Raw genomic sequence first — 27418 nt, 5'->3', positions numbered from 1 at the left:
TATGCCTCAATTCATTTCAATGGGCTTTCCCGACATTTGGGTAATTGTTTATTCCAAAGCCTCGAAAACACTCTGAACTGTAATTTTTCATGCAAAATGCATAATTTGTTGTATAAAATATGCTGACTTCTAAAAAACAATTTATTAAAAGAAAATAAAAAGGGCATGCCATTATATATTTGGTTGCTTTTTGCCACCGTTTGACCGCTTTTCTGCTCAGTAACTGTGCCTGGTCCTTCCCTGCTGTAAAGCTATTTTAAGTGCCTCTTGCTAGCTCACCATTTGGTCACTGACAAAAGATAAAAGAAGCCGACCACCCAGACGGGCAGGCGCCCAGAGTAATTACTGCCATAGAGCTATTACGTGTACGGGGAATGCAAAGAAAGAAACTAAACTGATAAACAAACCAGCCCATTTCAAAACAAAAACATTTCGCTGCTATTTTGCAACATTCTGGATATTTCAGAGCACAATGTTTACCTTCTGTGGAAAGAGCTAAATCCCAGATGAAAAGCAAAGTCACAAAATATTCCTGCAGGAGCGCCGAAACCCCCTCCCCCGCTGTTCCCCCCAGTTCAGGAGTGGACGCGTCTGCTCAGAAGCTGCAAGGCTTTTGGCACAGTGAGAGCGTTTGGAGAAGCTCGGGGAAAGGAGCAGTCGAGCCCAGAGGACCCCCCCCCCCCCCCCCCCCGCGGAAGTGAATGCGTCTTTTCCGGTGCTGCAAGGGTTTTACACGGTGCCAGCGTTTGGAGAGGCCCAGCTCGGCGAAATATTAGGTAAGTTGAATCCTAAGTCTTTAGGACCCAGAGCGTATTCACAGTGGGCTGTCTTTTCGGAGCCTGTTTTTTTCTGTTTTTATTACGAGTTTAGCTGTTTATTACTAGCTATCATTTTTTCTAGGTTTCATACCTTTAGCCCCATCCCTTCCGCATTGCCATAACTGTGGTTTCATATTTGATTAGGATTTAGTTTTTTTCATGGGCGTTGAATGCAGGCTCTGCCCTAATCTCATTAAATTTGAATACTGGGTCCTTAGGACCTATACGGAGTCAGAGGCGCCATTTTGGTCACGCAAACTTTTTTTTCTCCCTTTTATTGGTGTTATACCGTCCTGAGATATGCCCCGAAACACACAAAGTCAGCGCACCACAACTGAATCCCAACATGTTTAAAAAAATGCTTCTAAACCGCAAATTAAATTGTAAAGTGGGCAAGAGTATAAGCTGGCTCCATGTGAGGGACCGCGATGGCAGGCATGAGGCACACAGCTAAATTAGAAAAAAATCCTTTTTAATTTACAAAAAGAAAACAATTTAACAAAAGAAATAAACCTGGGCCCACAAAGAAAATCAACATCACACCACAGCTAACAATACAACTAAACCAACAAGCTGACTTCTCAAACAAGACACCATAAGGACTATATATACTGGTTGGCCAACCCACAAGATACAAAAGAAAAAAGTAACAATGACAAATACCACAAATAAATCAAAACAGAACAATCAACTAATACTTCAATCATAATAAACAAAATCAAATTAACTCCAAAAACATACCTAAACAATAAAATAAAACTAAATACCAAACTATTCCACCCCCAACAAACAACCAGTTGGAGTTGTCCAATTTCCTGTCTTTTAGCCCAGCTTCCATATTGGCCACCTCTTTGCCTGGAACAGCCGGGAATCCCTTCAGTACTCCGCACGGTAAATCAAAAAGAAACACAATTAAACTCAAGACACATTATTCCACAGTTAACTAAATGTGCGCGCTTCATCCAGCAAACTGGGTAAATGTGTTAAATAAAGAAACAAAATAATTAAATATTTAAATCATTTAATTAATTAAATATTAATTAAATCAAATATTAATTATCAATATGCTACAACTAAACAAACAAAAACCATGAAATGATACCTCCCTTCAACTTAACTGTGTGGCTGTAGAGGCAGCCATCACACTCCAATTTAGAATAGCTTTCTGTTTTTCAAATATTATGTATAAAATAATAAATTATGACAATTTTTATTAACATATTAAGATGTTTTATTACATTTATGATATTTACACTGTAAAAATATCCATGCTCTTACAAGACAAAGTACTGTATTTCAATTATACTAAGTGTCCATATTATTGCAAATACAGGACTGTTATTTTCCCCAACTTCGCATGCATTCTGGGTATTGCAAAAGCTGTTGGAGATCACGAGCCTGAAGACATTTTACGGCTTTACTGTGACAGTCTCCAAACCTGCTATCAGAAAGAGCATCACCTCTGGGGTAACATGTGTTTCTGTAGATTTATTCATATTATTAGTTGGTCATTAGATAATTATGGTGAACTCTGTTGTTCAATGTATAAAATTTAACTGTTAACCCTGCTGAAAAAAAAACAACAAAGACCAGCATAGCTGGTAACCAGCATGACCAGCATAATGCATGTGATTATACCAGCATATATTGTATTTTAGTGCCGGGTGACCAGCATCATTAATGAAATATTGCTGGTGGAACAGCTTCAGTTGCAAGTGTGGAAAGAAAATTGGACATTGGTAGACCCGGGAGGGGAGGCATATTGGGTCTGTTATGTCTTAGGCAAGAAGAGATTGTTTTGAATACTGCGCGACCTCGCTTCATGATAGCTGTCTGCAGTTAGTTCCACAGACACTGAAGAGAGATCAGACCTTAGAGAGACAGACAGTGGAGTACGGGGGGAACTGCCTGCGGAAGGTATTCGAAGCTACCCCAACTGGTGCACATAGAGTTGTAGTTATAAAGTAGTCGCAGTAGGCCTTATGCAATATGTTATGGGTAGTACAAATATATTATTATGTTAATCCTATTAAATGTTAACCATGTATTTACAGTGATTCAAAGACAATATGTCAATACCAATCTTGAATCAAAGGTCAACCAAATATTCACAGTGATTCAAAGTCAATATAATCAATATCTATATTCTTATCTCAGGTAGCCTAGCAGTCAAGACATGCTCTGGTAAACTGATCAAAATGGGTAGGTTTTACCTTGCTGCCAATGTGAACCTTTAGAACTTGGTTTGTTAGTGTTTTGTGACCAATCAGGACTTAGAAGTCCTTACAGGGAATTGGTTATTATAGTCTATCAACTGGTTGCTCTTTGTTCTCGGGGTACCTGGTGCTAGAGTGTGACGGGAGCACTTTGCTGGATTGCTTGAATAAAAGAGAACTCTCTCACCAACTGAGAGGTCTGGGCCCATATTCACAAAGCTTCTTAAGCCTAAAAGTTGCTCCTAGTGATGAAATTCTAAGAAAAATCTTAGAATTATGGCATTTTCCTAGAATTTCCCCTTAAATTTAGGATTAAATCTTAGTAACGATAAAAATGATTCACAAAACATATTAGCCCTAAAAACAGCTTCTAAGGTAAAATTTGTTAAGAGTAGAGAGGAGGACTTTTAAGAGGCTTAAGAGTTTCTATAGCAGAGGACAAAATGACGGACAGAAGAAATATTCTCCAAACACTGAATGATCATGAGTTAATTAAACGCTACAGATTGGATCATGATGGGATAATGTTTGTGGTCGAACTTATTAGAGATGCGCTCACATCTCCCACTCAACGTAGTAATGCCATAACGCCAGAAATGAAAGTGATTACAACACTGAGGTATTTGGCAACTGGAAAAATGCAACAGTGCAGTAGTGATGACTTGTGTCTGTCACAACCTTCCATCAGCAGAGTGATCACACAAACTATTGAAGCGCTTTCACAGTCTCATATAGTGAAACAGTTCATTTCATTTCCACTGGACGTTCGCACTCTGCAGGCTCACAAAAGGGCATTCATGGACATAGCGGGGTTTCCCGGTGTTGACGGTGTAATTGATGGGACACACATCTGCATAATCACACCATCGGAAAATGAAGATGTTTTTGTCAACAGAAAGAGGTTCCACAGCATCAACACGCAACTTGTTTTCAGTGCAGATTACAAGATTTTAGACATTGTTGCAAAGTGGCCAGGCTCAACACATGATGCCAGGATACTGTCCGAGAGTGGCCTGAAACAGCTTTTTGAAGGACATTATGTGCCAGTTAACTGTCATTTGTTAGGGGACAGTGGCTATCCATGCAAACCATGGCTCCTCACACCGTACCTCCGCCCAGACCCAGGACCACAGCTAAACTACAACAGGTACTAAACAGTAGACTAACAGTGAATCATTGTGCATGAAAATAAAGTGTAGTTACAAATGTGCTCGAATATACCACAAACAAGAGAAGGCTCTTTAATCAAACATATCCACATTATTGTTGAGTACATTAGGCCACCTTAACTTATATCTTTTGATATTTTCTCTTTTAGAGCCCACAAGAAAACACGTTCAGTAGTTGAGCGGGGTATTGGCCAGCTGAAGAGGAGGTTTCATGTGTTGCATGGAGAAGTGCGCCTGTCACCAGCTAAGGTCTGCAAAGTCATTACAGCCTGTGCAGTGCTTCACAACATCTGCAAAGTACGACAAATCCCCGAACCTCTCGAAAGCAGCCATGGTAACAGTGATGAAGGTGATTGTAATGAATATGATGAAGACATTCAGTTTACCCAGGGGAGAGACATGTCCCAGAGTGGGCTTCGTCACAGAGCTCAATTTACAAATTTGCATTTTAGGTAAGTGACAGTAACTGCTCTCTGTAGCCCATTGAACAATTATTCCATACAACTATAGTTGAACACAAATGCTGTTATAAAGACCACATGACCATGATACACTTTTTATTTTTCATTCTTTTTACATTTTAGCAGCTCAATTTTTAGCTTATAATACTCCTCCTGTAAACAGAGAACTTTTTTGTGCTGTGTGAGAGTATCAATTTCGATCTCCAATTTTCTTTCCAGCAGGGATGGTGTTGAGGTGGCTGCAGCAGGCTGGTTTATCTGATACACTGGCCGAGGGTCACACATCTGCGACGTTGACGGTCGCGGTTCCTCTGATGGTTCCATGCTGCAAAAAATGCAGAAAACAATTCTTTTGTTTATTGTTTTGTTTGTTGTTCACATGCGAGTGCACAAAAGATGGCACATTGTCTATATATTAAACAGCACTTGTTCTTGACAAATAAAATTTGACTTGAATTTGAAATGTCACATACACAGTCATACACTGTACGATATGCAGTGAAATGGTTATACGACCGCCCGTGACCTTAAAAATAAAAGCTTATTAATAGGAAATAAATATGAATAAAAAGAAATACAACAGAAAATACATTTAGCTAGGATAAAAATATTCTGTACAATATAGAGAATATTGAAATTTTAGTATAAATAAAAAGTAAAAATATCTATTTATTTGCCTATTGTACACTTTAAAAATTTCGTCCTACCTTTGTTGTATTCCCATTAGCTGGATCATTGAGCTGTCTGTGCCTTCCTTCAGCCCAGTGACAGATATTTCTGAGTGTCCAAGTACATTAAATACAGTTTCCGCTACCTGAGACAGTTGTTTAGCGGGTGGTCCTCCACCTAAAAACACAGTAGCTTAGGTGTACAGTCCTGTAGGCATATTCAATCAAACCAGATATAGTAACAAACTGCAATAATCACTCACCTGTGCTTGAAGAATCCCGTTTGTGTGCTGCAATCTCCCTCCTGGCTTGAGACGGCAACACATACCACCGCTTTTCACATTCCTCACTGGTGCGCACAACCAGAGGGAAAGAGGAGTTTATCTGCTGAGATATTTTCTCCCAGGTCTGCCTCTTTCCTTGAGCTGTGACACTGGAGCCAAATTTACCTTTTAAAATTGCTTTCTTTTCTTCAACTAACTGAGCTAAAAGTAAACACTGCTCTTCTGTCCAATTTGGTTTTCGTGGTCTTTTACTTCCTTCCATCTCTCTTGGATTGTTGGCTACATACCATCCAAAAGTGCATCTTGAATAGACTGGCCTGCAATCATGTACATTGGTAAAAGCTGAGCCATTTTGCTCCAATCAATCTGAAATGGATTACAAGTAATAAAATCAGTATGGTAAATAAATGTAAGAACCTAATTATAGTAACTGCTGCGTGGAAATTGGTTGCTTTAAAAGTAGACACATTTTCAACATTTGACTATTTTAATTACCTTTAATATATTTTGCCTATAACAGAAACTTTGCATAAAGTATCCTGTAGTCATGATTATACAATTTCTTTATATACAAACATTATGATTTCACTGTCTATTCTATTATCATATATTCTATTTTTACCAAAAGTCCATTTTATGACCTTTACAGATTTTTTTTTTTGTTATCAACCAATCACAGTCCTTGAATTGCTGCATCATCCCTAGCAACGGAGTCGACCACACCTCCTCACTAAGATAAAGGTTTTTGTACTTTCCTTACTCAGAGTTGCTCTAAGACGTTTTCTAAATCACTTTTAGTCTAAGACTCCCAGCTAGGACGCTTTAGGCTAAGATATGAGCTATCTGAGAGCATTCTAAGAAGCTTTGTGAATACGGGCCCTGGAGTTTAATTCTAAGCGGCTCAACTAGAGTAATCAGAGAGGTTGGTTGATTCATAATTTTCTTACCACACAAGCAGACCAGAATTAACTATTATAGACCAGCATGTAAACAGTTGAATAGGACAGTTGTCTCAGGGTTGCCAACTCTCCCGCATATGGAATTACACACAGTCAGACCCTCACGCTCAAGCAAGAAGTGCTACTGCAAATCTATATTATTCTGTTATAAACCAAAAGTTAGATACATTAAAAGCATTGGAGTACAGACTATTTAGGTACTGTAATAAATCTATTAAAGACATGTAAAGGTGTGTGCAGACGTCTCAAATTGAAAATCTGCGCAACATTTAAGGTGGACCGGAAAATCCGAATAAGACGCTGCGAATAATAAATAAGACTGGTGTGTGAGTGTGCCCTGCGATGGGCTGGCCCCCCATCCTGGGTTGTTCCCTGCCTCGTGCCCATTGCTTCCGGGATAGGCTCCGAACTACACGTGACCCAGAAGGATAAGCGGTTTGGAAAATGGATGGATGGATGGAATAATAAATATGACTGGAGTGTGAGTGTACCCTGCGATGGGCTGCCCCCCCATCCTGGGTTGTTCCCTGCCTCGTGCCCATTGCTTACGGGATAGGCTCCGGACTCCCCGCGACCCAGAAGGATAAGCGGGTGGATGGATGGAATAATAAATAAGCTACGTGTGATCCCGCTGCAAATAATAATACGTAATACGTTATTTACATGAATGCGCACACATCCGGAGTGCAGAAAAGGTGAAAGCGTAAGAGCAGGATCCGATGAATGCGGTAGGCAGGGGTCTTAAGTCCCACGCATTAACAGTGAGACACGCGTTTCTCCCATAATGTAATCTATCTTAAAGGTTTTGATGAAACTTGAGAGCCTTGAATAAAATAAGGCAACAATTTGCACCCACTTTTTTGGGAGTAAACATAACTGTTTATTGGAGTAAACAGTTTTTTTGTGAAATACACCCAATTTAAAGAAAATATTTTAAATATTTAACTGTAAAATCTGGAATTCTATACTGTACTGTTCGCCATACTACCTTTACCAGCATGCTGTGCAGTTTGTACATTCCCACCATTAACGAAGTTTTTTTTTTCATCTTGGACGGACCAATTACAGTGGAGAAATCCACTTAGCCCGCGAAATCGCGGCGGCAATGAGTCAGTTTCTGGAGTGAGGATGTTCTTTTTGGCGGAGATAACGGGTGTGTCGGCAAAGACTTATTTTGTTTGTTTGTTAATATAATCGTGGTTTGCGGTTGGAGTTGTGTACAGCTGGCAAAGTCAGAAATTACCAGGAGGATAATGCTAGCTGACCGGGAGGAGCCAACCGCGGTTAAACTGATTCATCTTGCCGCCGGTGAAGAAATTAATTCAAACTCGTAGTCCGGTGTTGGACCCACCAGAGACACTGGATCTAAGACGGGGAGACGGATCCCTCATCGTGCTGCTGTGTGCCATGTGATCGGCTGTAACCAACCTCGCCATAGGATGTTCCCTATCTACTCATTGGAGGTAGTGGCAGGACACCCGCTCAACCTGTTACAGGCTCCGTGACTGAGAGAAACCATTTGTGAGTAACCTACACCTATACTGATACGTATACGCTACTGCGTGCTTAGTGAACGTTTATCTGGAGGATTAAGGGTCATGTCCACCAGGGGGCATGCTTAGCTACTTCATTTCCAGTGTCACTTTTTTATTTTAATTTTCAGTAAATTATATAACAAACAAGAGTACACACTACAGACCAAGGAGATTAAGTGAAGGTAGAGAGAACAAGAAACAAAATAAAACAAAAAGTTGTCATTACAATACGGCCGGTACATCAGCAGAATAGCAGGGTTACGTAAACAGATTCAACAGACTGAACATAGAGTATGTCCGGATAGCTTTTCTGTTTTTACACTTTGATATAGTTTGAAGATAAATATTTACCTCTACTTTAAATTACTCAAATACAAGGTGTTTCCTCGGTCTCACTTGTTTGTATGAGGTCGTGGCATGAAATGGGCGAACGTTGTTGCACTACATAAGATTTAGGATTTAAGACGTTTTTGTATTCATCGGTAGGCAAGGTTCTTAATATTTGTGATTTGTTTTTAATCGCAATTTATACATTGTATAATGGCAACTGCAGGACTGTTTCCCGAGTAGTCAGTTACTGCGTCAATCTTTTCACTGTAAAAAACAAAAAGTTAAGACAACTTAAAATTTAAAGGCAACTTAGTGCACAAAATTTTGGAGTTTTTTAAGTTTTGAAGAAAAACCTGAGCTTGTGTTATGCTGTTATGCTACTGTTATGCTGAGCAATTATTTTTCGTTCAGATCATTTCTTTCATATCCATAAAAACTTAGTTGTACATAGAATTGCTAACAACAAAAGTTGTTCCAACCTTTTGTATTTCCGTAAGATTTATCTTTCATATGTGTAAAGACTTTAAAATTTGAGTTTAGTATGCTACGGCTTCACCCATTGCAGTGCCCAGGGGTACAAAAGCAGTGCCCAGACATGTGCTGGGTTGGTCTTGAATAGGCAATCTTTTGGTCAGAAATGACACTGCCAAAACTCTGTAAACAGTGTTTTTGTGTTAGCACCTTATTCATTCATTCATTCATTATAGCACTTATGTTCCATACACCTGTGTGAACTAAGCGTCTCTACTCATGGTTCAAAGGTCACCAGTTCAAGCCCACTGTCAGCGCATGTGGGGGCCCTTGAGCAAGGCCTGTGACCCCCAGCTCCCTATAGGTGCCACAACTGGTAGCTACCCTTCACAGTCAAGTTTGCTGTCATTCCCCACAGGGATCCTCAAAGTCTGTCTGCTGTTATTTATTACTGTCATGTTTTAAATAAACATGCTATTTGACTGTTTTGTGATCTTCATTTATAATAATTAGATGACACATATTTTGCGGTTTTGAATTCTTAGCATGTTTAACTGAAATTTTTAAGTTTTTACACATATGAAAGATAAATCATCTGAACAAAAGAAAGTTGGCACAACTTTTATTGTTTGTAATTCTTAGTATTTAAAACTAAAAATCTGATATTTTTTATACATATGAAAGATTCCCAGTCAAAATGTCATATTCACTGATTCAGCTAGAACACATTAGACATTTGTGGTTGTCGGTACAAGCAACAACTAAATGATCAGTTGTATTTGTGCACTTAAGGTGAAACCACCGCCAGCAAATGACACACAAAATGTACTCATCCCTGTACTCTGGATCAACCTTACATTTTGACGAGTAGCACAAGGCCCAGTTCTTAGTGTTTGTGTGATTTAGCTTTCACCCTTGCAAGGTAGAGTTTAGAGCTGGGCGGTATAACCAAAGGTTTACAGTATATCATGGTATTTTTCAAAGTTAGATCGGTTTGACGTTACACAACTGTTTTTTTTTTTTAAATATAATTTGAGTATGACTGGGCATTTACCACATTTTACAGGACACATTTTTGTTTTACGCTTTTGTATTGTTCCCACGTTAATGATGTTATTTTATTATTAGTCATTGCATTAATGATCACAGACGGCTAACATGTTTGTTGGCTAACTGCTTATAGATTTCCTTTTCTTAGAAGGAAAATGCATTGCCTGGTTTTTATTACAAAGGCTTTAATGGGCAAATTACCTCAGTACTTATGTAGTTTGCTGACATTATGCACCACATGAGTGGAATATATTACAAAATACACTGCTCAAAAAAATTTAAGGAACACTTTTTAATCAGTATAACATCAAGTCTACTAAACTTCTGGGATATTGATCTGGTCAGTTAAGTAGCAGAGGGGGTTGTTTCAGCTGCTTTTGTGTTAATGAAATTAACAACAGGTGCACTAGAGGTGCAACAATGAGACGACCCCCGAAACAGGAATGGGTTAGCAGGTGGAGGCCACTGGCATTTTTCCATCCTCATCTTTTCTGACTCTTTTTCACTACTTTTGCATTTGAGCTACGGTCAGTGTCACTACTGGCAGCATGAGGTGATACCTGGACCCTACAGAGGTTACACAGGTCTTAGTCCAACAAAACGCTGAGCATATTAGCTGTTCTTATAAAGAAAATAAAGTCATTATTAGGGCTGCAACTATCGATTATTTTAGTACTCGAGTATTCTTTCAATTATTCCATCGAGTAATCGGATAAGAAATACTTTTGTCTTATTAAATAGCAATATAATCTTAAATGCAAAATAAAATAATGTCAAATAAAATTACTGAAAAAAAGGTTTACATATGTCTTAAACTTAGGTATAAATTGGAACGGCCTTTACTCTCTGTGTTCTTGTACATTTGTAGTTGGCATAAAAATGTTCTGACAAGTTTGTATCACCTGGATGAGGTAGGAATGGTGTGTGCATGTTCATGTGTGTGTAAGTGAATGTAAGTGAGAGTGTGTGTGTTTAAGTGTGTTAGAGAATGGGTGTGTGTGTAAGCCTTTAAAGGAGCATGTGGCGGTTGGATAATTCAGTGTCTGAGTTTCACCAGCCCAAGGTTGTTGGGGGAAAGGGGTGGGTGGGTAATTTTTGTATTATATTTATATAATATTTCTATTATAATTATGTAATATTATTCATATCAATCTAAATATACAAAATAATATCACTAAAGCATTGAAATAGATCTAGTTGAGTACACCCCATGCTCCCCTTTAGACTCACCCCTGCATGCTGCAGTTATGACTGAGGAAAAGTGTAACGGTCAGCCTGCTGCAAGTTTCCAAATCTAAATACTGTGTCAAACTAAGCTAACAGTTTATCTGCATACAAACAGCTTCTACTTTAACTTGTATAGCTTCACTATAGCCTTGCTGCTGTGGAACACAGACGGCGGTGGATGGGGGCAGCTGAAAACATCGCTTTTCTTCACATTTCAGCTTGTTGAACAGCTGGTTTGATTAAGGACTCTCGCCAGCTCTTTGCCAGTAAAGGTTTAGTAGCGATTACAAGCACTACTGTTGTTTTCCTTCACTCCACCTGAGTTCACCATCTCTGTAACGGAACCGTCTCTTTGCTGTTAGTGTATAGACAGGCTCCAGCTCCATGTTAATTAAATTACGACAGCATCATTTTCACTGCTCTTATGTTATCAATGTTTTTATTTAGGAAAAATAGGGGCTGCTTCAGCTGAGTCTCGTTATACTTTTTTTATTCACACATATGCCCATAAATACATTTCTATCGCAGGTCTATTTTAACCACGAATGTGAGTGAAACGCTCTCGCTAATCTGGTGTTGGTTCCTCTATGTGGAGTGGATGCATAGACTGGGTGCTTTCTGTTGAGATGTTCAATCATTAACGTTGTGCTATTGTGGTAAGCTAATTCGATTTTACAATGGACACACTGTCATGCCCTGCTCGTCGGCTCCTCCTGTGTGCCACGCCCCCTGCTTGCCCACGTGTGTTTCCCGGATTGTACCCAGCTGTGTCTGCTTATTTTCAATCAGTCCTGTGTATTTCAGTCCGTGTCTTACCCGAGTCCTTTGTCCGTCATTGATGTCTGTTGCCGTCCTGTGTTCCCTACCCCCGATTTCCTGGTAATAAACCCCGTTCGTCCTGAAATCTGCCTGCCTACTTCCTGATTCCCCGCTTGCCCGCACGATCGCCGCTTACCTCCGCGACCGATCGTGACAGAATGACGGACCCTAAGAAGAAGCGGAGAAGGAGGAAGAAGCTCCCAGAAGAGCCGATCTGTCTGGGCGCCTGCTCGCTCTCCAGCCCTTGGCTCCCTCAGGAGGAGGAGCTCGTCCTGGGTCCCGACCTGGGACCGTACGGTCTGGGACCCTGCTCCCTGGCGAGGCTCTGGGCTCCGAGCGAGGATGAAGAGGACGAGCCCTTCGTCTTCCCGGACCCAGAGCCCCTCCCTGCGGAACAGCTACCGCCCCCCAAGCGGTGCGATAACCGGCCCGAGCGGCTGGCCAATGGGGGGGCCAGAGCGGTGCGGGAAGCCATCCCGCGAGTCCCCAACTTTCTTAAAGGGGCCCCGTCCATTTCACCCGCGGTCCTAGCTGACCGATACTTCACCCTCCAGGGGCTTTATTGGAGGGTGATGGGAGAACCGGCCCCACAGGCCACCCTGGAGGGGGAAAGACTCGCCGCACAGCTGGGGCAGGACTTCGCCGCCTTCTCTCCAGACTCCCCGTATTCCGACCTGGAGAGAATGGCTGAGGACCTTAGGAGGCTGATCAAGCTCCGGAGAGCACCGGCTTCAGCTTCTGAGCAGCGGCAGCCGACACCGTCACCCGCAGACCCCGCTCCCGTGCAGCCGCCTTCGCAGCCGCCTGCGCAGCTATCGCCTGCGCAGCTCCCCCTGCCTGCAGCTCCAGGGCAGACGCCCCCACTGCAGCAGCCTGCAGCTCCCGGGCAGGCGCCCCCACTGCAGCAGCCTGCAGCTCCCGGGCAGGCGCCCCCACTGCAGCAGCCTGCAGCTCCCGGGTTCTCACCCCCACAGCCTCCAGTTCCTGACCGCGCTCCAGTTCCTGACCGCGCTCCAGAGGCGCCCCCTCCGCCTGCAGCAGCTCCAGAGGCGCCCCCTCCGCCTGCAGCAGCTCCAGCTCCTGTCCCTTCTCCCCCAGTGACTCCTCTGCCCTCGCCCCGGCGCCATCGACCCCGACCTGGGGTCATCATGTCTGTGTCCCGTAAAGGGAGGGGACACAGACGCAGGGCTGGGGTCCCGCCCGCCCTGCCCCCTGGCTCGCCCTGCCTCGCCTGCGCTGGGGCTCGGTTGGCGCCTGCGGGTCCTGGCCCTCCGGGTCGGCTGTCGCCTGCGGGTCCCTCTCCGATGCCTCGTCAACCTGCCTCGCTCCCCCCTCCGGTGCCTGGTCCGTCGCCGGGGGGCTCCCCGACGGCGGCTCCTCGGTCGCCTGCGGGGCCCCCACCTTCGGCCCGTCGGAGGACGTCGCCGCCTGCTGCGGCTCCCCCCTCCTCCGTGCCTTCGCCCTGGCCCCTTCCAGCTCCCTCGTCCCCTTCCCTGGTGCTCCCTCCTGCTCCCTCCCTGGCCCCTCCGTGGGTCCCTCGCCCTGTCTCCTCTGCCCCTCCGTGGTCCCCTCCGGCTCCGGCCTCCCGGCCGTCTGCGGCCCCTCCGGCTGCCGCCCGTCGCCCGCTGGGGCTCCCACGGGCTCCCCTTTGTTCCCCCGCCTTCTCTCCTGCCCCGGTCCCGCCGGTGTTTGTCCCTCCTCCTGCCTCTGTCCCGCTGTCCTCTGTTTTTGGTCCCTTTGTTCTGCCCCGCTCCGCTCCTGGTTTCCCGTCGTTCCCTCCCGTCACTCCCGCTCCTTTTGTTCCTCCTGTTCCCTCTGTTTCTCCCTTCCTGATTTGTCTTTCTGCCTTCCCTGTCCTGTGTCGGCTCCTGTCTCACGTCCTGTCGCTTGCCCTGTTTTGTGCCTCGGTCCTGTTTCCCGTCTCTCGTTGATGGTTCTGTTTTTTTTTTGCTCCAGGTCCTGGTTCCCGTGTCCCGTCTGTCGCCTCCTCCCTGGCGCGCCCGGTGAAGCGCGCCTTTGGGGGGGGTTCTGTCATGCCCTGCTCGTCGGCTCCTCCTGTGTGCCACGCCCCCTGCTTACCCACGTGTGTTTCCCGGATTGTACCCAGCTGTGTCTGCTTATTTTCAATCAGTCCTGTGTATTTCAGTCCGTGTCTTACCCGAGTCCTTTGTCCGTCATTGATGTCTGTTGCCGTCCTGTGTTCCCTACCCCCGATTTCCTGGTAATAAACCCCGTTCGTCCTGAAATCTGCCTGCCTACTTCCTGATTCCCCGCTTGCCCGCACGATCGCCGCTTACCTCCGCGACCGATCGTGACACACACTGTACAGTATGTTAGCTTTTCTTTTGTTTGAAATGGTCCCAAACTTTAGACATTTTTCATCTTTTTCTCTGACTTTCCTCGCTATTTTCCCTGTCTTCCTCCATTGCGGCATCAAGACAAACCTGCTACATGCAATGCAGCGTAAGCACACTGTGCGACGGTGATAATCCCCCGAGTGAAACACGCTGATCACTAAGCAGTACATAGTCATGCGTTTTACACGAAGCATCGAAGCAAAGAATTCGCATCGAGGATCTTTTGTAATCGAGTTATTCGAGTTACTCGATGAATCCTTGCAGCCCTAGTTAAATTATAACAACATTTTAAAATACGGTGGCAGAGTGATGAAGCGGTATTACCATATTAGGACACCTCAGTATGACAAGGCATCATCAGAATTTAACCCTCTGGGGTCTAGGGGTAGGGAACACACTTTCACTGACTGGGGTCATGGTCACATATTAGCTTTACAGAATTAGTAAATATAAGATTAGTAAATATAAATTCCAAATGCCAGTTGAATTAAATTTACCAGACTTTGACTATCATTCACAAGTATTTATGATTTTTAAATATGGATGATTTTTAAATGAATGGATATTTTAAATGTTTTTAGAATGTAAATTGTTGTTTACAGTAGTTAAACAATGCCATAAACTAAAATATTTATCTTACCTGTAGTGCCCCCTTGCTCCTTGCAGCTTCTGCAATAATTCTAGCATACGCGTCTTGGCGCTGGTCCTCTGTAAGGTAGGGCAGGACTTCAAGCCTTGGATCTACATCTGAGGCCACATAAAAAATCTTCATGGGCTTCATAGCAGTGACAATTTCTTCAGCAGCTGTTATGTCTGACTCGCTTAGTGTGCAGATCTCCTTCTCCGTCTTCCTCACTTCAGCTGAGAAGAGGGCGGCATGGATTGCTGACTGTAGTTCTAAAAAGTGCTCCAGTATGTCATGTGCACTATTTCACGTGGTAACAATGTTAGTGAGCAATGTGTTTTGAGGTAAGTTCAGCAACTTTTGTTTTTCACGGAGTACATGGCTGGCTGTAGTGCTGTGTTTGAAAAAACTGCTTATTCTAACCTTTCCCGGCAATCGAGTGACTGATGCTAGCTTTAGCGGACACTGTGAAGCTAAATTCAGTGTGTCAGCAAAGCATTTAAAATATGGCATATTGGCAAGCTGCGCTGCAATGGTCATGTTTGACTATGCTTTTTATGTCCCATACCTCCACTGCCCCTTTCAACAGCTTGGCGATGTTACCGGCAGTATGGTTCTAACGCAATGCCCTTGTCTGCAAAACACTGGAAATCAGTTGCCAGTCCTCATTAATGAGGTGCGACGTGATCGTAATGTAGGATTCAGTGGCTCACAAAGTCCAGCAATTGCACGTAATTGCCACTCTTTCTGCAGAGAGAAGAGTTATTTTTTTTTTTACAGCTTGCGTTACCTCCTCAACTTACCTCCGTCAGTTGTTTGCGAGTTGGGATCACATAGCACTGCTCCAGGGTGTTGACAATGTACCTGAAGCTGGTGTTTTCTGCCACGCTATAGGGGTGCGAATCCTGATAAATAAAAAACACTACCGATTCTGTAATTTTTTGAGCACGAGGCAAGGTGGATGGGAGTTTGCGATATCGAGCGTACTTTGTCTTTTTGTGTTGATAGGCTTCGGTTGTTGCCGTACTGTATCTGGAAGGTGCATGATCAAATGAGCTCGTAAATTGGTTGTGTTACCTGAAAATTTTACAGAAGCATGACACAGCGTGCAAATTGCATTTCCTTTATCCAAGTCTATACTACCTGGCTAATTTTTTAAACAGAAGTGTGCCCACACGTCGGCTTTATATGTTGAAGGGGCCGCTCTAATGACAACCGCTCGGTCTGCCATGTTTTGCGATTTCAATCTGCCAGAAATGCCAAGTGGTAATTCAAAATACCTAGCCGTACAGCGACATCTACAGCAGTTGAGATTGTAGCTGTAGGAAATCCCAAAACGTCCGGTTATATTTTCCATGATTCTCCCCCTTGAAGATATCGATTTTTGGAGTAAGAAATCGATGTAGTATATCATGAAAGGAAAATTCGGGATATATTGATGGATCAATTTTTTTTTGCCCAGCCCTACTGTTGACCAGCTTGGCTCATTGATTTTTATGTGCAGCCGAGGAGCAAATATGTTTTGCCCTGTTTGTGTTTTTTTTTCCAGATCAGGTTCTGCCTCTGGGATTCTCACCATACCAGACCACCTAGTAGTATGACTGCTGCTGTCTCCCTCAGAATTTAATGTGTGCATAGTCATATCACAATTATCCGTGTTGTCCTGTTTTATAGTGACATTAGGGAGAACTTGGGACATATCATGCAACAGGGAGCCATGCATTTTTGAAAGTAATGAATCTGGGGCCGGATTCACTGAGTAATCATAAACTTTTGTTCATGGTTTTTTTTCTTCCGGATTTGCTCTCACTTCCTCTACGCCTTTTCCGCATTAATGATAGGCTGTACTCTGTTTTGTGGAGAAACGTAGCCCGGTACCCATTTCCACAGCCAGAATGTGGAAACACTTCCCTGTGCTAGGGCAGGAGCATGTTGTGCCGCTGGAGGTATTTTGCAGTACGTGGACTGATTTGTTTGATGGACTTTTAACTACGAACACTCCCAAAGATGAATTCAGACTCACCTTATTCGTCCTTGATTCGTCCAACAATGCTCTACAAGGGAATAAATGAAGGTATCTTAACATCCCACAGAGCAACAGTGACCCTCTGCTTTATACTGTAATTTTCAGTGGTGCAACGGATCAAAAAACTCACGGTTCGGATCGGATCACAGTTTTAAGTCACGGATTGGATCAATTTTCGGATCAGCGAAAAAAGACAAGACATATTTAACTCTCCATTTATTTATTTAAGTATTTTTTGCCCATTAAAAAACATTCAACTCAAGACTTATTCCACGCAATTATATAAAAACAAATTAAGGTGCAATATGGGGCATGATAATTATTTCAGCCACAACTTTAGACTATTCCTGTTAGGCTGGTTGCTGTAAATGTTATAATTTAACTACGGCTGCAAGGATTCATCGAGTAACTCGAATAACTCGATTACAAAAGATCCTCGATGCAAATTCTTTGCTTTGATGCTTTGTGTAATCCGCATGACTATGTACTGCTTAGTGATCAGCGTGTTTCACTCGGGGGATTATCACTGTCGCACAGTGTGCTTACGCTGCATTACGTGTAGCAGGTTTGATTTGATAGACATCATCCCCCTTTGGCTCCAGGGGGGGTTCATTGGGAATTAAACCTTTGTTGTTGTTCGGCATTAACAAGAATGGGCTCAATTTCGGACAGAGTAAACTCTGACTCTATTCGCATGAAAGACATAATTTCTCAGTTCGTTACCACAACTGTAAAATAGTAAAATTTAATTAATGGAGACTTGAAGTTTCCCAGACAGTTGCAATAACTCTCATGCCTGGTGGTGTAATTCACAAGCTCTGTGCATTAACTGTGCACATTGGCCCTCACTGGTGCCATGCAGCTGTATGCTAGGCTGTTTGTTTTCTTATTTGTTGATCATTCTGCTGTGTGCGTGACCCCATGCAGTATATTTGGTGGGGGGGGGGGTGTAAGGATCGATATAATCTGGTTTATGTGTATGTTAATAGGATACTAAGCTGTTCTATTTTCCCTCTATACTACATTCACCAGCATGCTGGGCAGTTTGTACATTCCTGCTGTTCAAGATCTTTGTATTATTATTTTGGATGGACCAATTACAATGGAGGTCCAGTACTTGGAGAAGTGTCCATTTTGGCAGAGAAGAAAAACACCCAGTCTGACAGCAAAGACTTCTTGTCTTGTATGTACTTTTTTCTTTTGTTATTTTAATTGTAGTTTGTGGTTGCAATTGTGTGTACCTGGAGTGTTAGAAATTACCAGATGGTTTCTACATGCTGACTAGCAGGGGCCAGCGCCTTTTAAACTGATTCATCTTGTCGTTGCACCCACTGGAGGCACAGGAATTACCTGAGACGGGGAAACTGCTCCCTCATCGCGCTGCTGTGTGCCAAGTGTTTTGGCCATAACTGACCTCGCCATAGATTGTTCTGGAACTCTATTCAGCGGAAGCAGCAGCAGGACACTTGTTCTATGCTGCGGAAATGAGTGAAACCAAAATGAGTGAGTAACCTACACCTATACTGATACGCACACATATCTGTGGCATTGGCAAATCTGGGTTTTAAAGTGGATGCAGTGTAGTGTCTGCTGGATTCAGCTCCAGGAACATCACTGTGCACCAACGATGGGCCCCAACGACAAGCACTTGATTTAAACTTTTTTTTTCTGGTTGTTAATGTGAGTGATTCACCTGCTTATGTTAATATGTGAACTGTGGTATACACACGTATTTGGGAATAAGTGGCTATAAGACCAAGACCTACCCACTACTGAGACCATCCGACTGAAATCAGTGTGGGTGGGAGGGTGGGGTGCTGTAACACCCCCTTTTGCATTTTCGCCAATATCTTCTGAATTGTTAATTCTGGAGTCAAAATTCTTTTTTTTGGTGGCCATGCCCTACCAATGTGCCAGTGGGGCTGGTAAGTTCTGCCTACGAAGTATTTCAGCTGATTAGCAAAATTTCAAAAAACCTACTTTTGTGAGGTAGTCATACCTCTTCTAACCGACAATTGTGATGTCAGACCAGTCTGACCCCTGAGCTGGTTAATAATTGTTTAAAAAAACACGCTCAAACATAACTGTCATGCCCGGCTCGTCCGCTCCTCCTGTGTGCCACGCCCCCTGATTACCCACGTGTTTTCTCCCGATTGTACCCAGCTGTATCTAGTTCATTTGCTCAGTCCTGTGTATTTCAGTCCGTGTCTTACCCGAGTCCTTTGTCCGTCATTGATGTTTCCTGATGTCTGTTGCCGTCCAGTGTTCCCTGCCCCGGATATCCTTATTAAAACCCCGTTTTCCCGTATCCCGCTTGCCTGCCTGCTCCTTACCCGCACGATCGCCGCTCTGCTCGCGATCGCTGCCTTGTCTCCCGTGACAGAATGACGGACCACAAGAAGAGGAGCAAGAAGGCCAGGCGGATCTCGGAGGAGCCAGAGATCCGTCTGGGAGCGTGCGCATTATCCCGGCTGTGGTTCCCGTCTGGGGACGAGGAGGAAGTAATCCTCCGTCCCGCCGAGACAGAGTCCAGCGACCCCGTCCTCCAACCGCCATTCAGGCGGTATGATTACCGGCCCGAGGGACTGGCCAACGGAGGAGGGATACGGAAGGGGAGAGACGCCATTCCGCGCGTCCCCCGCTCTGTTAAAGGGACCACGCCAGTTTCGCCCGCGGTCCTGGCCAACCGGTTCTTCACCCTCCAGGGGTTATACTGGAGGGTGATGGATGAACCAACCGGGCGAGGTTCACCAGAGGTGGACCTACTCGCCAGGCAGCTCAGGGAGGGGTTCGCCGCATTCACTCCCGCTTCATCTCCAGCTGACCTGGAGATCTTAATTGAAGACCTCCAGAGGCTGATCTTGCTCCGGAGAACTGCGGACCCTGAGCCCGCGCAGCCGCCGCTCCCGCCTTCGCCCGCGCAGCCGCCGCTCCCGCCTTCGCCCGCGCAGCCGCCGCTCCCGCCTTCGCCCGCGCAGCCGCCGCTGCCGGCGGACCCCGCTCCCGTGCAGCCGCCATTGCCGGCGGATCCCGCTCCCGTGCAGCCGCCATTGCCGGCGGATCCCGCTCCCGTGCAGCCGCCATTGCCGGCGGACCCCGCTCCCGTGCAGCCGCCATTGCCGGCGGACCCCGCTCCCGTGCAGCCGCCATTGCCGGCGGACCCCGCTCCCGTGCAGCCGCTGCCGCCTGCGCAGCCGCCTTCGCTGCCCCCTTCGCCTGCTGCAGCTCCAGGGCAGGCGCCCCCACTGCAGCCACCTGCAGCTCCAGGGCAGGTGCCCCCACTGCAGCCACCTGCAGCTCCAGGGCAGGCGCCCCCACTGCAGCCACCTGCAACTCCAGGGCAGGCGCCCCCTCCGCCTGCTCCAAGTCCTGACCGCGCTCCAAGTCCTGACCGCGCTCCAAGTCCTGACCGCGCTCCAAGTCCTGACCGCGCTCCAGCAGCTCCAGAGGCGCCCCCTCCACAGCTGCCTCCAGTCCCTTCTCCCCCTGTGACTGTGTCTCCCTCGCCCCGGCGAACTCGACCTCGACCTGGGGTCATGTCTGTGTCCCGTAAAGGGAGGGGACACAGACGCAGGACTGGGGTCCCGCCCACCCTGCCCCCTGGCTCGCCCTGCCTCGCCTGCGCTGGGGCTCGGATGGCGCCCGCAGGTCCTGGCCCTCCGGGTCGGCTGTCGCCTGCGGGTCCCTCTCCGGTGCCTCGTCGCCCTGCCTCGCTCCCCCCTCCGGTGCCTGGTCGGTCGCCTGGGGGCTCCCCGACGGCGGCTCCTTGGTCGCCTGCGGGGCCCCTACCTTCAGCCCGTCGGAGGACGTCGCCGCCTGCGGCGGCTCCCCCCCTCGCCTTGCCTTCGCCCTGGCCCCTTCCAGCTCCCTCGTCCCCTTTCCCGGTGCTCCCTCCTGCTCCCTCCCTGGCCCCTCCGCGGGTCCCTCGCCCTGTCTCCTCAGCCCCTTCTCGGTCCCCTCCGGCTCCGGCCTCCCGGCCGCCTGCGGCCCCTCCGGCTACCTCCCGTCGCCCGCTGGGTCTCCCTCGGGCTCCCCCTAGTTCCCCCTCCTTGTCTCCCTACGCCCCTGCCTTTGTCCCGCCTGTCTCTGCCCCTCTGTTTTCTGCTCGCCCTTTCGTTCCGCCCGTCTCTGTTCCTTGTGCCCCGGTGTACCCGCCTTGCACTCCTGGCCCCTTTGTTCCGCCCGTTCCTTCTGTGTCTCCCTTCCTGGTTTGCCTGTCTGCCTTCCCGACCCTCTGTCAGGTTTTGTCTTTTGTCTTGTCCCTCGCTCTGTTTTGTGCCTCGGTCCTGTTCCCTGTCCTGCGTTGATTCTGTTCTTGTTTTTCAGGTCCTGTTTTGCCTCGTCCCGTCCGTCGCCCCCTTCCTTGGCGCGCCCGGAGCAGCGCGCCTTTGGGGGGGGGGTTCTGTCATGCCCGGCTCGTCCGCTCCTCCTATGTGCCACGCCCCCTGATTACCCACGTGTTTTCTCCCGATTGTACCCAGCTGTATCTAGTTCATTTGCTCAGTCCTGTGTATTTCAGTCCGTGTCTTACCCGAGTCCTTTGTCCGTCATTGATGTTTCCTGATGTCTGTTGCCGTCCAGTGTTCCCTGCCCCGGATATCCTTATTAAAACCCCGTTTTCCCGTATCCCGCTTGCCTGCCTGCTCCTTACCCGCACGATCGCCGCTCTGCTCGCGATCGCTGCCTTGTCTCCCGTGACAGAATGACGGACCACAAGAAGAGGAGCAAGAAGGCCAGGCGGATCTCGGAGGAGCCAGAGATCCGTCTGGGAGCGTGCGCATTATCCCGGCTGTGGTTCCCGTCTGGGGACGAGGAGGAAGTAATCCTCCGTCCCGCCGAGACAGAGTCCAGCGACCCCGTCCTCCAACCGCCATTCAGGCGGTATGATTACCGGCCCGAGGGACTGGCCAACGGAGGAGGGATACGGAAGGGGAGAGACGCCATTCCGCGCGTCCCCCGCTCTGTTAAAGGGACCACGCCAGTTTCGCCCGCGGTCCTGGCCAACCGGTTCTTCACCCTCCAGGGGTTATACTGGAGGGTGATGGATGAACCAACCGGGCGAGGTTCACCAGAGGTGGACCTACTCGCCAGGCAGCTCAGGGAGGGGTTCGCCGCATTCACTCCCGCTTCATCTCCAGCTGACCTGGAGATCTTAATTGAAGACCTCCAGAGGCTGATCTTGCTCCGGAGAACTGCGGACCCTGAGCCCGCGCAGCCGCCGCTCCCGCCTTCGCCCGCGCAGCCGCCGCTCCCGCCTTCGCCCGCGCAGCCGCCGCTCCCGCCTTCGCCCGCGCAGCCGCCGCTGCCGGCGGACCCCGCTCCCGTGCAGCCGCCGCTGCCGGCGGACCCCGCTCCCGTGCAGCCGCCATTGCCGGCGGATCCCGCTCCCGTGCAGCCGCCATTGCCGGCGGACCCCGCTCCCGTGCAGCCGCCATTGCCGGCGGACCCCGCTCCCGTGCAGCCGCCATTGCCGGCGGACCCCGCTCCCGTGCAGCCGCCATTGCCGGCGGACCCCGCTCCCGTGCAGCCGCTGCCGCCTGCGCAGCCGCCTTCGCTGCCCCCTTCGCCTGCTGCAGCTCCAGGGCAGGCGCCCCCACTGCAGCCACCTGCAGCTCCAGGGCAGGCGCCCCCACTGCAGCCACCTGCAGCTCCAGGGCAGGCGCCCCCACTGCAGCCACCTGCAACTCCAGGGCAGGCGCCCCCTCCGCCTGCTCCAAGTCCTGACCGCGCTCCAAGTCCTGACCGCGCTCCAAGTCCTGACCGCGCTCCAGCAGCTCCAGAGGCGCCCCCTCCACAGCTGCCTCCAGTCCCTTCTCCCCCTGTGACTGTGTCTCCCTCGCCCCGGCGAACTCGACCTCGACCTGGGGTCATGTCTGTGTCCCGTAAAGGGAGGGGACACAGACGCAGGACTGGGGTCCCGCCCACCCTGCCCCCTGGCTCGCCCTGCCTCGCCTGCGCTGGGGCTCGGATGGCGCCCGCAGGTCCTGGCCCTCCGGGTCGGCTGTCGCCTGCGGGTCCCTCTCCGGTGCCTCGTCGCCCTGCCTCGCTCCCCCCTCCGGTGCCTGGTCGGTCGCCTGGGGGCTCCCCGACGGCGGCTCCTTGGTCGCCTGCGGGGCCCCTACCTTCAGCCCGTCGGAGGACGTCGCCGCCTGCGGCGGCTCCCCCCCTCGCCTTGCCTTCGCCCTGGCCCCTTCCAGCTCCCTCGTCCCCTTTCCCGGTGCTCCCTCCTGCTCCCTCCCTGGCCCCTCCGCGGGTCCCTCGCCCTGTCTCCTCAGCCCCTTCTCGGTCCCCTCCGGCTCCGGCCTCCCGGCCGCCTGCGGCCCCTCCGGCTACCTCCCGTCGCCCGCTGGGTCTCCCTCGGGCTCCCCCTAATTCCCCCTCCTTGTCTCCCTACGCCCCTGCCTTTGTCCCGCCTGTCTCTGCCCCTCTGTTTTCTGCTCGCCCTTTCGTTCCGCCCGTCTCTGTTCCTTGTGCCCCGGTGTACCCGCCTTGCACTCCTGGCCCCTTTGTTCCGCCCGTTCCTTCTGTGTCTCCCTTCCTGGTTTGCCTGTCTGCCTTCCCGACCCTCTGTCAGGTTTTGTCTTTTGTCTTGTCCCTCGCTCTGTTTTGTGCCTCGGTCCTGTTCCCTGTCCTGCGTTGATTCTGTTCTTGTTTTTCAGGTCCTGTTTTGCCTCGTCCCGTCCGTCGCCCCCTTCCTTGGCGCGCCCGGAGCAGCGCGCCTTTGGGGGGGGGTTCTGTCATGCCCGGCTCGTCCGCTCCTCCTGTGTGCCACGCCCCGTGATTACCCACGTGTTTTCTCCCGATTGTACCCAGCTGTATCTAGTTCATTTGCTCAGTCCTGTGTATTTCAGTCCGTGTCTTACCCGAGTCCTTTGTCCGTCATTGATGTTTCCTGATGTCTGTTGCCGTCCAGTGTTCCCTGCCCCGGATATCCTTATTAAAACCCCGTTTTCCCGTATCCCGCTTGCCTGCCTGCTCCTTACCCGCACGATCGCCGCTCTGCTCGCGATCGCTGCCTTGTCTCCCGTGACAATAACCTTAATCAACAGCAGCAAAGGACACACATACAGTAGTCATTTTGAAATAATTAAAAAATAAAAATTACATCATTTTAAATCAGACTAACACTGTTTAGGGTATGGTTTCACAACTAAAAAATTGACCCAAACAATTTTGTTTAATACAGTACTACAGTCTTCATTAGGTATATGTTTTCTCCTTGTGCTCTGCATGCTCAGTGAATTGGGTTTAGTAATGTGTGGATTCATAGGAAAATTGAAAGGACCTCACATTTAATTCTTTGTTTATTCATTTATTTGTTGGGAAGGACGGGACAAGGAGGGCGAGTCTCCACAGCACATCGAGACTCACTTTGTCACTAATTTGCCACCACTCATTTTGTCTTTGTCTCTGTCTGTCAGTCTGTTCCGGTCTGTGTGCATTTCTGCATTTCTATGCCAAGACAGGACACAGAGACTTGGCACTTTTCTTCCCCATTCTGAAAAGGAAGAAAAAATACATTCATGAAGAACTCAAATCTATGAAAGCCACCTGTGTGGCGCCGTTAAGGAAGGACCACACTGGGAGAAAAACTGGTTGAATAATGGCCTGGCTGCTGGCTACAAATGCTATGTCGAGCAGTAATGTGGCATTAATGATGAGGGGTGGTGATTTACAGGGGCGGTTCCCCCTAAAACTGAAAAAGTTTTAGGAGATGCCTAGTGTTGGTGGTGAACTGTCTGCTTTTCTGTTTTATGGTGAACTGCCCCTTCATATATACTAGAGGGAGCCTCCGCAAGAACAGTGAGCTGGTTCAAAGCCCTGGCGGCAGCCTACTTGTATTTGATGAGCTAGTTGCCCTGGATCAGTTACGCCGTCCCATTTGTGATGTAACACACAAAGAGGAGCCAGTTCCTTGGCTGAACTAGGGTAGCGCAAGCTAAATCCCTGGGATCCTTTAAATCCGAGCCAGATGAGATTATAACAACTCTGAGCTGTTAGTCGAGTTCTCCCCAAATGAGCTTGACAGGCTGAATGGCCTCCTCTCATTTGTAAATTTATTATGTTCTTATGCAGGTATAAAAATAACTAACCCATATGATAAAATGATTTTGTCTAATACAGGACTACAGTCTTCATTAGATATACAGTATGCTATCCCCTCGCACTTTGTATGGGCAGTGAATTGCCCCTACTCACGTGTGGTTTCATAATAAGAAAAATGAAAGTAATGAATACACAGATATATAAATTTATTTATATATATATATATATATATATATATTTGGAAGGAGGGGAGATTTCTTTATGGACGCAAAGGCTCATTTCACATTTTTCTTCTGCATTCTGAAATGGAAGAAAAAAAAAACATTCATGAAGAACGCAAACCTATAAAAGGTACTTGTGTGACACTTAAGGAAGGATCTGGCTAGGAGAAAAGCTGGCAGAGTGATTGCCTGGCTGCCGGCTGCAAATGCTATGTCGAGCAGTAATATGGCATTAATCAACAGATATGAGGTGAAGATTTAAATATTCTAGAGGGAGCCTGGTGGGGACCTACTTGTGTCGGATGAGCCGGCCTCCCTGGATTGTTTGTGCCGTCACATTGGCCATGTGGCAAGTGAACAGGAGCCAGTTTCGGGGCTGGACTCGATAGGAGAACCTCATGAAAATCAGCGAGTTACAGGTAAGAGCTGGGGAGACAAAGATCATGCAGGGGTCAGAGGCCTGAAAGAAGAAGAGCAACCAGCTTAAAAACTTTAAAAAGTCCCTCTGGAGTCCCGAGTGATCCAGTGGACGCTCATATAGATGGAAGGTGAGCCCTCTGCCTCTTACCGAAGTTCATTCGACCACTGATTATTTCTGGGCTCTTCCTCATATCCATCACAGCGACTATGGGCAGACCCCAATTGATTACAGGTCCCCAGAAGTGCTGCAATCAAACAGAAACATATTCATGCATATTGGATTTTTTTTAAACAAGTGCCTAAGGTGCATGCACCTCAAGTACTCCCAAAACTCCTTGCTCTTCAGCTGGTTGGTTGGCAGGTTTGTGAAAGAAAATGCCGACCGTTGCAATTGAATATGCATGCTTTTGTGTTTCATTGTGACTCTTTCAAACTGAAATGTGAAGGTGACATCACCCATTCTATAGAAAATCTTTCATCTACGAAACTTACTGGTTGGTGATGTCTGTTACTTCGAAAACATTTCCATTCTGCGACATCACAAAACTATTATGAAGTGGAACTTTTTTAAAAGTAGCAACACCGTCATTATTGTTAATGGAAAGTATATACAATATACAATCTAGCACAAAAAAACTCCCAAATTCCCAAAGAGCCCACTGCGTAATGTTTTTGTGATGTCACAGAATAGAAAATGGTTTTGTGAAGTCACAGAATGGAAAGGCATAGCAGACCTGCAACCCTGAAAATTAGATGGGTATTAAGTCAAGTATTTCTCCATTATGGGTTGGAACCGGGGCCTAACGCTGCATTCCTATTAAACTCGTAAATTCCGTATTCCTTGTCAGGAATTTCAACTGGAATGCCCCCAGAGCTCTGAATTCAAAAGGGCTGTACCCTTTATCAACAGACGTTAGTTTGGTACTGTGTATTAGCACTCATGTCTTATTTGTGACTCATTGAACTGGTTGTACACGCAGTACTGTCCAACTGCTATCTTATGCTCAGAACACTACGTAATGTGTTACCAACTGATATTGCTAACAGTGGCTGACAAATTACTGGGCTAGAATTGGGGCCTGTTTCATTAAGCAGGATTTCTTGCTTAAGTGGACAACGTGTCAGATTTAAGGTAGTCTGGGCTAAATATAAGTGAACAAAGACAAAGGCCATTTAAACTGGGGTGAATTAAATCTGACAATTTAGCTGGGTAAGCAAGGAGTCTTGCTTTTTGAAACGGATCCCTGGTATTGCTAAATGGCTATCCAACTACCTGTACTGGAACACTGTTATCTTGTGTTTGTGACGTCATTCCCAGCGAGTTCTGACATCACAGATAAAAGGAATGTAATCTAATTTTACGTGTCACAGCACTTACATGACACATAGTACTTGTGCTGATGACTATGTATTATGTCGCTTAGGGAGCAAGCTATGCAGAAACATAAATAGATGTCTAATAAAAATCTCAGTGCCAGCGGCATAGAATGTCTGTCTCAAATTTGGTACTCAAAACTGCCGAACTACTGTACTTGGATGTATGTCTCTTTATATATATTCACCAGTGCATATCTATGTATATGTATTATGTATATACAGTACTGTGCAAAAGTCTTAGGCACTCAAAAGAAATGTTTAGCGCTATTTTTCTGGGTAATAAGTGCACATTTTCTTAGAACAAAAAATATAATTTGACATAAGAACATATGAAAATTA

At 47.1% G+C, this 27418-nt stretch overlaps 1 protein-coding gene and 1 long non-coding RNA gene across 5 annotated transcripts in view; one reads left to right on the top strand and one right to left on the bottom strand.

Moving 5' to 3' along the window:
* Positions 1–696: 696 nt before the first annotated feature.
* The window catches only part of LOC125720918 (putative nuclease HARBI1), a 179213-nt gene continuing 152491 nt past the window's right edge, over positions 697–27418 (top strand). Inside the window, exons 1-3 of one of the 4 annotated variants that reach the window (XR_007385597.1) lie at positions 697–776; positions 4100–4181; positions 4353–4387. Coding sequence is in view for 3 of the 4 variants with exons in the window: in XM_048996833.1 (XP_048852790.1) it covers positions 3478–4181; positions 4353–4655; positions 4884–4926 (1050 nt within the window). In the remaining variant the exon portion in view is untranslated. Of the gene's footprint in view, positions 777–2095; positions 4182–4352; positions 4656–4883; positions 5085–27418 lie in introns of those variants that run through there. The other 3 variants (XM_048996837.1, XM_048996833.1, XM_048996834.1) reach the window with 3 other exon arrangements.
* Positions 4972–5977, bottom strand: LOC125720943 (uncharacterized). Its single transcript, XR_007385626.1, has 3 exons — positions 5596–5977; positions 5372–5510; positions 4972–4989 (listed from the first exon to the last, which is right to left on the bottom strand). It is a non-coding gene; the product is annotated as an uncharacterized LOC125720943 (long non-coding RNA).

This window comes from Brienomyrus brachyistius, unplaced genomic scaffold (genome assembly GCF_023856365.1).
Source record: "Brienomyrus brachyistius isolate T26 unplaced genomic scaffold, BBRACH_0.4 scaffold27, whole genome shotgun sequence".
In the NCBI taxonomy this organism is placed as follows: Eukaryota; Metazoa; Chordata; class Actinopteri; order Osteoglossiformes; family Mormyridae; genus Brienomyrus; species Brienomyrus brachyistius.
The sequence above is the reverse complement of the archived record's forward strand: the minus strand, read 5'-3'. Positions and strand labels throughout refer to the sequence as shown.